Source organism: Perissodus microlepis, chromosome 16 (assembly GCF_051167445.1).
Source record: "Perissodus microlepis isolate ML-2025 ecotype Zambia chromosome 16, ASM5116744v1, whole genome shotgun sequence".
NCBI lineage: Eukaryota > Metazoa > Chordata > Actinopteri > Cichliformes > Cichlidae > Perissodus > Perissodus microlepis.
In genome coordinates this window covers 27,976,467-27,987,346 of record NC_140476.1, presented here as the reverse complement: position 1 = coordinate 27,987,346, position 10,880 = coordinate 27,976,467, and the positions used below count along the sequence as shown (strand labels likewise).

The 10,880-nt window shown below is 40.7% G+C and overlaps 2 protein-coding genes across 2 annotated transcripts; both read left to right on the top strand.

The window, feature by feature from the left end:
* Positions 1–4,337: 4,337 nt before the first annotated feature.
* Positions 4,338–5,285, top strand: LOC146371103 (olfactory receptor 5F1-like). Its single transcript, XM_084955042.1, has one exon. The coding sequence runs from the start codon at positions 4,338–4,340 to the stop codon at positions 5,283–5,285; it is 948 nt and encodes a 315-aa protein (XP_084811168.1).
* A 4,463-nt stretch (positions 5,286–9,748) lies between these two features.
* LOC146371102 (olfactory receptor 6N2-like) lies at positions 9,749–10,660 on the top strand. Its single transcript, XM_084907560.1, has one exon. It carries the CDS (start codon positions 9,749–9,751, stop codon positions 10,658–10,660), a length of 912 nt encoding a protein of 303 aa, XP_084763686.1.
* Positions 10,661–10,880: the final 220 nt, after the last annotated feature.

Below are 10,880 nucleotides of genomic sequence, written 5' to 3'. Positions count from 1 at the left end.
ATAACTGTTTGTTCCCTTTCAGATGATTCACTCGGTGCAACACATATATATGGGACATATATACACATCCCATAGAGCAACCACCAAACTGAAGTTGGACCACCAGCACCTTAGAGTGTGGTAGAACCAGCAGAGAGGACAGCATGAGTTGTAACGTCCAAACAATAGAGCTGAACAAAAATGTACGGTCATGTCCAACTGCAGCACAAATATCACCTATGGGGACCCATTTAATAAGAGTTCATGAGGTTGCCATTCCTCTGGTGAAATGAATTCTCACCCCCCGGGGCAAAGCAAGACCCCTGGTGCTGTACGCCAGTGAGATAGCTTCTATAATCCAGTGGGGCAGCCTCTGTTTAGACAGAGCTTCACCTCTGGCTGGATTAGCGAAGCAGACAAACAACTTGTCACATAAGCACACATTCTGAGTGTGCTCAGCGTAGTTACGTAGAACACAGAGAATGCATCCTCCTCTCCTCCACACAACTCTCGAAAGGAGGGGAGCAAAAGCTCAACAGCTCAAATTCCACCACTGCAGGAATGACTTTGGGTAAATAAGCAGTACTTGGGCGAAATACTAATCTCGGGCCATCATGAGAATCACTTCTCCTCCTACCTGAAGAGGGAGGCAAAAAGATCCCAAATCTGGGCCACTATCAAAGGGTGCAACCTCCATTCCCTCTACTCCCAGGTTCAGATGGCCCAGAGCATGGGTGACTCTTAGAGACACCCATGCACCATAACAGGTTTCTTCTCTGCCTGTTTATGTAAAAGATCACTGTTGAATTGTTGGTCCTGCTGGCCCTTCAGTACCAGACAAAAAAGCTTGAGGGCTAAGAACACCGCTAGCAGCTCTAAGTGACAGATGTGCAGCTTGTGCTGCGCTGTGGTCCAGGTCCCTCTCACTTATGTACAAACGAATAGAGCTCCCCACCCTCTTAGGGAAGCATCTGTGGACACCACCTTGTGAAACAACACCCTCCCAATCCAAGAGCCCTGGTGAAATGCGGCCACTCTGTTCTACGACAAATGTGTGCAACTGGAAAACGAGCATATTTCCAAAACGAGGAAAGAAATCTGCTGAATCTGAATCTGTTAACATGGTCACACTGTGCAACAAACTGCACTCAGTTTGTGTGTTTTCTGATGTTTGTGCATTTTCCAGCTCATCGCAACCCCTGAGTATAAACGCTACATGTAGAAAGTAAAAGTAATACGTTTACAGAAAAACTAGTGAAGTATGGATACCTGAATATTCTATTTAAATACAGTAACAAATTATTATACTTTGTAAGGAGGTATTTGTATTTTATGTCCCACCTCTGCTAAATACTGCAACAGAAGGAGGTCAGAGGTCAAGTTTTCTGAACATCTTGTGAATGCCAGACGAAAGAAGTTACCTAGGATTTTCAAATCAATACCACAGGTGCATCTACTAAAAATTTCTGACATGTTCGAATGTTTGAGAATGAGGCAATGTAGAATGTTCTAATTGATAGCTTAGTCTCAGATGAATTCAAATCCCGCTGACCTTAACTTCAACGTCAAAGGTCAAGTTTTTACAAGGATCACCTTGGATTTTCACAATTATGCTAAAAGTGCATCTATTAGGAGGTTGAGGGCTAGCACTGCTGACTGTCGGTATTTTTAAATATAGTGATATGATTGCATTTCCCTCAATTTAACAAGTCACAGTAAAATCACCAGCAGTAATCACTAAAATTGGAGCATCAAGGATACGTAAAAAGTGCTGGGAGGTGTAATCACAGTCACAAAGATTTGATGTGTGGGCAGGAATTCAACCCAGTAACTTCACCCCAAATCGACATTACACAGATCCAGCATTGGAATCCGCAAGAGAGCAACCTTCACAAGCACAAAATGATGGCTTGACTTTTGTATAGTGGAAGAAAGTGGAGCCTTATTGTGGACAGTGGAGAGAGAGAGGGGAATACGTTCAGCAAAGGGACACGGGTCAGACTCAGACCTGGACTGCTTTCTGGCCATGTATATATGGTGACTAGATCACCTACTGAACTAAGCTGGTGCTTTATGTTCTTCTACACATAGTACAGGTCAGCTGTTACACACAGTTTTCATGTTCATTCATGGTCATTACTAAAATGAAATTAGTGCATTGTCAATGGATCACAAGCAGAACTTTCTTTCTCCATCTCTGCATTTTTTCAGTTGTGGCATCTTGATAATCTAGTGATTACCAAAAAGGCAGTACGATTCCAAACACACACAAACAAAATATTATGCTATCATTCTTCACATTTTTCTCAAAATGTCTACCATAGCAATGTCTGTGCGGTTTTTTTTTTGTGTGTCTTATTTCTTATTGTAAGTTTACATTTACAGGTACAGAGACACCTGTAAATGTAATGGCATCATGGCAGCACAAGAACAAGTTCTGAGCACAAGATCCATCGGGCTGGGGTCTACTGCACAAGGCAAGACCTCAGATGCAGACAGTGTAAAGATGCCCCTGAGACAATCCAGCACATAACAGCAGGGTGCAAGATGCTAGCAGGCAGGGCATATATGGACTGCCATAACAAAGTGGCTGGCATAGTAAACAGAAACATCTGTGCCGAATATGACGTGGAAGTCCCGAGGTCAAAATGTGAGACGCCCCCTGGGGTGTTGGAGAATGACCAAGCTAAGATCCTGTGGGATTTCCAGATACAGATGGACAAAATGGTGATGGCTAACCAACCAGACATAGAGGTGGTAGAAAAGCAGAAGAAAACAGGCGTAGTGATAGTCGTAATGATACCAAATGACAGCAACATTAGGAAAAAGGAACACAAGAAGCTTGAGAAGTACCAAGGGCTCAGAGAGTTTAAGAAGATGTGGAGGGTGAATGTAACAGTAGTCCCAGTAGTAATCAGAGCACTCAATGCAGTGACTCCCAAGCTAGGCGAGCGGCTCCAGCAGATCCTGGGAACATCATCTGAGATCTCTGTCAGATGCTGTTCCTAGGAGTACAGTCCTAGGAACAGCAAAGATATTGTGCAGGACCCTGAAGCTTCCAGGCCTCTTGTAGAGGACCCGAGTTTGAAGGGGGCCACCTATATTTAGGAAACTTCCCTTTTTGTTTATCTGTGTTATCTTTGTCTAATATTAACATTTGGGTTGATGACCTGAAATATTTAGGTGTGACAAACATACAAAAAATGGGAAATCAAGAAGGGCCAAACACTTTTTACACCACTATAGTTGCCTGCAAATAGACTTACTGATTCTAATCTCCTAAGTCCTGCCATTTTCCATTGTGCAGTCTGCTCTCCTTGCCTGTTTCCTAGTTAACTTTCAAAACTTTTTGCTTGCCCATCTGAACTTTGTCCTGTGTTCTTGTAAGGAGTTCAGAATTGACAGGCGGTCACTCACTTCCCTAGAATCGTCTCATTTCCATTTAATTCAGATTTTGCCAAATTAACAGTTGCCCCATAGTGCTTTATATTGTAAGGTAAAGATAATACAATACAACAATACACACAAACAATCAGGTGACCCCTATGAGCAAGCACCTGGTGACAGGAAGAAAATAAACCCCCTTTAAACAAGAAGAATCAGGCTTACGTAGGGGCAACCATCTACCCATTACTGGTTGGGGTGAAGGGAGGAAGACAGTACAAAAGTCATTCTGTAGAAGAGAGTCAGAGATTAATAATAACTCTTTAATTGCAGAGTGGTGTACAAGCACATAGTGAGTGAAAAGAGGTGAGTAAAGGAGAAGTGCATTATGGAAAGCCCCTCAGATTCTAGGCCTACTGCAGCATAACAAAGGGAGGATGTTGTATTACCTGATCCAGCCCTAACTGTATGCTTTGTTCTGTAACAACTACTCCAATGTTTAACATTGGCATATGCTAAAGTCATGTGTGATAGATTGTCAAAAAACAAGTGTAGCAGCTTACATAGACAGAAATCTATCTGTCTTCTCTTTTTGGACAGAGAAGACATATGGTTTGAAAGAGGAGTGAAAGAAGCCATTTATGTCCACTATGAGTGACCATCTTTGAACAGAGGCGGTGGCTTACGACACCAACTGTCTGCCATCTATAATCCAGTTTTGATTTACTGTGACCTTCACAGTACAATTCCCTGGTGGACAAAGCAACCTAATAAAACCTTTCACAGAGTAAGATGATTCACATTGACTGTGCACATTTGACTGATGAATGTACTCCAAGATATATTTCAAGTTCAAATACCTGCAAATGAATGAAGGAAAGACAACATAGGTCACATATTGGTGCAATTTTGTTTTGTTAGTTGTTATTCTTCATTAACACTGCTGGTTTTATAATTTTTTTTTCAAAGTATTAATGGATGAGGTGTTAAATGCTACATATTTAACTCTAGATGGGTATGTTGAAGTTAACAAGTACAGATATGTTTATTTTTTCATTTTCTTTATATTATATAGTTTAATAATCTGCAGTAATTCTACTATTGTGTACATAATCTGGATTCATAAAAACCTTCATGAGCCTATGTACATTTTCATTGCTGCTTTGCTGCTGAACTGTGTTCTTTACAGCACAACTGTTTACCCCAAACTGCTGATTGACTTTTTATCTGAAAAACAAGTCACAACATATTCAGCCTGTCTCTTTCAGTTTTTTATGTTTTACACTTTAGGCAGTTCAGAGTTCTTTCTCTTGGCAGCCATGGCCTATGACAGATATGTGGCTATTTGTAAACCTCTACAATATCAAACTATCATGAGTAAAACCACTGTGAGTATTTTCTTGGCTGTAGCATGGCTTGTACCTGTTTGTCACATTGCAGTCTTAACAGCTGGGAGTGCTGAAGCAACATTGTGTAACTTTAACTTAAAAGGAATATTTTGTAATAATGCAGTTTACACTCTTCAGTGTGTCAAGTCACGATTAATTACTGTATTTGGAGTAGTTGCTTTAATAGATCTTGTAATATTACCTATGCTCTTCATAGTTTTTACATACTCAAACATTTTTATCCTCACTTATCAAAGCTGTAAAGAAGTGAGGAAGAAAGCTTTGGAGACCTGTTTACCCCATTTGTTAGTTTTATTTAGCTTCTCCTGTTTAAGTATCTATGATGTAAGCATAGCTCGAGTAGAATCAGATTTTCCCAAAACTGCGCGATTAATAATGACATTACAAATAGTGCTCTATCATCCATTGCTTAATCCATTCATTTATGGGCTCAAAATGAAGGAAATTTCTAAACAGCATATTTTATTTTGGATTTTTATAACATTATTGGTGGTTCTTATATATGCTGTGTAATAGAGATTTTCCACTAAAGGAATGGGTGGTAACACTTTAGAAAACTGCAATAGCTTTATAATAACTACATCTTCCTCCCTTGTCACAAATCATGGGCCAGTGTAATTTATTGCCATCTATCTTGAATGTGCATAAAACATTTGAAAAAGTACAATCCTAATTCCAAAAAAGTTGTCATATAAGAAAAGAATCCAATAATTTGCAGATTATTTACCACCGATTATTTATTCATAGATCATAGTAACAAACATGTAAAATGCTTAACATGAGATTACTACTTATTTTACAATATATTAGCTCATCCTAAAAAAAGATAGGATGTGAGCAAAAAAATGGCTGGAAAAGCAATCCACCATCCATCCATCCATCCATCCATTTTCTTCCACTTATCGATGGCAGAGTGATGGGGGCAGCAGCCTAAGAAGAGAAGCCCATACCTTCCTGTCCCCAGCCACCCCCCAACTTGTCCGGGGGAAAAGCAAGGCATTCCCTGGACAGCCGAGAAATATAATCTCTCCAGCATGTCTGCCCCATGGGCTCCTCCCAGTGGGACATGCCTGGAACACCTCACCCAGGAAGCATCTAGGAGGCATCCTTGTCAGATGCCTGAACCACCTCAGTTGGTTCCTTTCGATGTGAAGGAGCAGCGACTCTACTCTGTGCCCCTCCCAAGATGCTTAAACTCCCCCACTTAAAGCAGGAACTTGTCCCTGGCACGGAGTGGGCACTCCAACCTTTCCTGGCTAAGGGCCATGGCCTCAGATTTGGAAGTGCTGATTGTCATTCCCACCGCTTCACACTCGGCTGCCAACCATTCCAGTGTGAGCTGGAGGCCATCACCTGATGAAGCAAACAGAACCACATCATCTGCAAAAAGCAGAATTGAGATTCTGAGACCACCCAAGTGGGAGCCACTTGGCTATGCCTAGAAATACTGTCCATAAAAATTATGAACAGAAAAAGGGCAAAGGGCAGCCCTGGCGAAGTGCAACACCCAGGAGAAATTAATGCAAGTTATTGCATTCTATGGGGACCAAGCTCTTGCAACAGGTGTATAAGGATCAAATGGCCTTTAGCATTGGGCCAGATACCCCATACTCCCTAAGCACCTCCAACAGTACACCAAAATGCCTTTTCCAAATCCAAAAACACATATAGTCTGGTTGGGCAGATTCCTATGCACCCTCATGTATCCTCGAGAAGTTAAGCTTGTCCAAGGTTCCAGGACCGGGAAAAAAACTGCATTGTTTCTCCTGCATTCGAGGTTTGCCTAACGAACTGACTCTCCTTTCCAGCACCCTGGAGTTAGACTAGACTTTCCCGGGGAGGCAGAGAAGTGTGATCCTCCTATAGTTGGAGCATGCCCTCTGGTCCCCCTTCTTGAACATTGGAACCACCATCCCGGTTTGCCAATCCAGAGGCCCCTTGAACCAAGACAGCCCTACAATACTGAGAGCCTTCAGGAACTCAGGGTAACCCCAAGGGGCCTTCCACCAAGGAGTTTTTTAACTGCCTTCGTGACCTCTTCCCTGGACATAGACGAGTCATCCCCCTTGTACCTAGAGTCTCAGTGGGATTAAGGAGGTCTTCGAAGTACTCATTCCACCGCCCGACAATATCCTCAGTCGAAGTCAGCACCTCCACCCCTACACAGTGCAAGTAGAGCACCGCTTTTGCCTCCTGAGCTGCTGTTGGTTAGCCAGAATCTCTTCAAGGCAGTCTGAAAGTCTGTTTCCATGGCCTCTCCGAACTCTCTCGCACCCAGTTTTGCTTCAGCCACTGCCCAAGCCACGTTCCGCTTGGCCCGTCAGTACCTATCAGCTGCCTCTGAAGTCCCACAGGCTAACCAAGCCCACGAGGACTCCTTCTTCAGCCTCATGGTTCCCTTTACCTCTGGTGCCTGCCATCTGGTCCAGGGGTTACCACCACGACAGGCACCAACCACCTTGTGGTCGCAGCTCAGTACAGCAGCTTCAGTAATGGAGGTGCTGAACATTGTCCGTTTGGACTCAATGTCTCCAACCTCCCTAGGAATGCTGTTGAAGCTCTGCCAGAGTGAGAGTTGAGGCTCTCTGCCCCTGGCTGCTGCCCAGCACACATTGCACCTGACCCCTATGGCACCTACTGCGCGTGGTGGGACTACAGGAGACGACACCTCCTGCAGGTGATGAGCTTACAGGCCACCACCCACAGGAGTGGTGCTAAAAAGAAAGCGCTCAAAGAACGCTAAAGGAACATTTTGCTATTTAATTTAATCAAAGATTTTGAAAACAATTTTTGGAAAACATCAAGACAATGGTCAAGGCAAGGTGGATGTTGCACTAGGGATCACCTCTGAGCCACTTTCTTGTTAACAAGAATAGGTAGGTTGGTAAATGGGGCTAGGCAGGATGAACTACAATGTTCGCAAATGACATTGTGATGTGTAGTGAGAATAACTGGAAGACAGTCTGGAGAGATGGCGGTATAGACTGGTTAGAAGAGGAATGAAATTCGGTAGAAAAAAGTCAGAATACGTGTGTAAATAAGAGAGAGAAAGGTGAACATGTAAGAAGTAGAGATCACAAGGATAAATAAGTTAAATACAGGGGATCAACCATTCAAAGCAATGGGCACTACCCAAGACAGGTGAGAAGAGAGTGCAGAGTTGATGTATGTTTTGGGGACGGTGGCACTGATAAAAAAGACAGAAGGTGAAATGGTAGAGTTGAAGATGCTAAGATTTCCACTGGGAATGACCAGGAGCAACAAAATTAGAAATGAGTATCTTAGAAGGACAGGTCAAGTTAAGCAGTTCGGAGGCAAAGCTAGAGATTCAAGATTGAGATGATCTGCACATGTGATGAGGAGGGATAGCGGATATAAAAGGATGGAAAAGGGATGTTGAATGTGGAGCTAACAGCCAGAACACAAAAATGAAGTTCACAGAGAAGGATCTTGGATATAGTGAAGGAGGATATGTGGAGGGTTGGTGTGACAGAGGATCTTGCTCGAAATGAAGTGAGGTGGAGACAGATAATAGACACTGGCAGCCCCAAAATGGAGTAGCCCAGAGAAGACAAAGATCCTACGTGATGTACTGTATTTCAAATTATGATTCATCAGTCCATAATTCCTTCTTCCAGTCTTCAGTAGTCCGATTGCGGTGCTTCATGGCCCAGGCAAGCCTCTTTGTCTTATTCTGACATCTTAGCAATGGCTTTTTGGCTTCAGCTAGTCCTGTCAAACCTGCAGCTCGAAGTCCTCTCTTCACAGTTGAAATGGAGACATGCTTACTATTACAGCTTACTACTAAGCTGTGCTTGAAGCTATTGTCCATTGAACCACTTATCATGCAAGCTGTTAACTCTAGGGAACTTGTCCTCTGATTCAGTTGTGGTTTGGGGTCTGCTTGACCTCTTCCTGTCAGAGTTTGCCCCAATTTCTGAGTGCCTTTTGATGGTGAAGGAAACCGTACTTACTGACACCTTGACTTTCTTTGCAATTTCTTTGTAGGAAAGACCTAAATTTTTAAGTGTTATGCTGGTCTGTCTCTCTTCCACTGTTAATTGCTTTTTTCTCACCTTTTTTGTGCAACACACTACTTTCTGCAGCACAGGATTTTGGGAAACCCTACCTTTTTTTTTTAACCTCTTGGAGTTCATCACTTACCTTTGTACCATTTCAAGCTATTTATTGGACTTGAAAGACTTGAATTGGAATAAATAATTGGAAAAAATTGGTGTGTTCTAAAAAGAACCCTCACTGCTCTATCAATTTGTCAAATAATTATATTCTCTAAAGTAAATTTGTGTAAATTATGGAATTGTTACGGTGGCCCTGAGAGGCCAAACGGACTGCAACTTAAGAAAACACCAGCAATAAGAAAAATGCTGTAAAAGCACACAAAACACAATGGAAATAGGAAGAAAGAAAACAGAAATAGGAAAAACGACAACGGAAATAGGAAAAAAGAAAACAGAAACAGAAATTATCTTAAAGTGCATTAACTATTTTGTCTCCCCACATTGCATTGCAGTGTGCATGATGTCGATCTACATTAAATTGTCTTAGCCTGAACAGAATTACATATTTAAATATAGGACTATATTTGCTGTTATTTTATTATCATTTCTGCCGGTCAACTAATCTTTTCTTCTTTTAAATTTGTTTTTCAATTAATACCCACGTATGTATGTAGTAAAAGAGGAGGAGCCGGAAAATGTACCCGTGTAAGTAAGGGCTAACCACTGTCGGCTTATGTCTCCAGAGGTTGAACATGGTAATAGGTCTTTGTGGAGAGTTGAATGAGATATATGGAGCTTGAAGTTTCATTTCATCATATATTTGGTCTGACTTGAACAGTTCACTTTCTAAAGATGAACACACACCAAGTTTAGGTATCTATGAATAATAATATTTTATATGTACTACTTTTAAACATTCTGCCTCTTTAAAATTTTAGTTTATAATATCTGATTTTCATGAATGCTGAAATGAATATAACATATATAACTTTTGGTGGTCATGTGGAAGTGGAGAAATACAGATATATTTATTTTGTAATTATGTTTATGGTATACGTTCTAATAATTTGCAGCAATTCCACTATTGTGTGGGTCATCATAGTTCAAAAAAGCCTTCATGAGCCTATGTACATTTTCATTGCTGCTTTGTTAGTGAACTCTGTTATTTTGAGCACTGTCATCTACCCGAAGCTTTTGATTGACTTCTTATCTGAAAAACAGATTATTTTGTATCACGCCTGTCTTTTTCAAGTATTCATGTTTTATGTTTTAAGCAGTTCAGAATTCTTACTGCTGTCAGCCATGGCTTATGACAGATATGTGTCTATATGTAAACCTCTGCAATATCCAACTATCATGAGAAGAACAAGAGTCAGTATTTTCCTGATTTTGTCCTGGTTTTTACCTGCTATTCAGATTGTAGTGCCAGTACTAAGAAATTCTATTACACCACTCTGTAACTTTACTTTGAAAGGTATATTTTGTAACAATTCTATAAACCATCTTTATTGTGTAACTTCAAAAGAACTATCTATATATGGTATGGTTGTTCTATTTAATGGTGCACTTTTCCCCATGCTTTTTATACTTTTTACATACATAAAGATAATTATAGTTGCCTGTCAGAGTTGTGGAAATGTCAGAAAAAAAGCTGCACAAACCTGTTTGCCTCATGTGCTAGTTCTAATTAACTATTCTTGTTTGGTTACTTATGATATGGTTATAGTTAGACTGGAATCAGAGTTTCCTAAAACTGCATGTTTTATAATGACATTGCAATTTGTAACATATAACCCTCTTTACAATCCAATAATATATGGACTAAAAATGAAAGAAATTGCTAAAAACCTCAAAAGGTTGTTCTCTTGAACTAAAGTAAACTATTGTAGACTTTTATAGTCTTTTGTTAAAAATTGTTTTTTAGTGTTTATTTAAGAGGTGTTAAATGATATCTGATCTTTGGTAGGTCTTTAATAAGACCTATCATTTCTGAGACATATTCTTTTCAGTGTGAAAACTGATAAACGTCTCCAGCTATTCAAAGCATGTGATTCTGTTCAGTAATTTTTTGATTATTCATTAAAAAATA

Bases quoted from the DNA above. Each gene is read 5' to 3' on its own strand.
- LOC146371102 (XM_084907560.1), top strand. From the start codon at position 9,749: ATGAATGCTGAAATGAATATAACATATATAACTTTTGGTGGTCATGTG.
- LOC146371103 (XM_084955042.1), top strand. From the start codon at position 4,338: ATGGATGAGGTGTTAAATGCTACATATTTAACTCTAGATGGGTATGTT.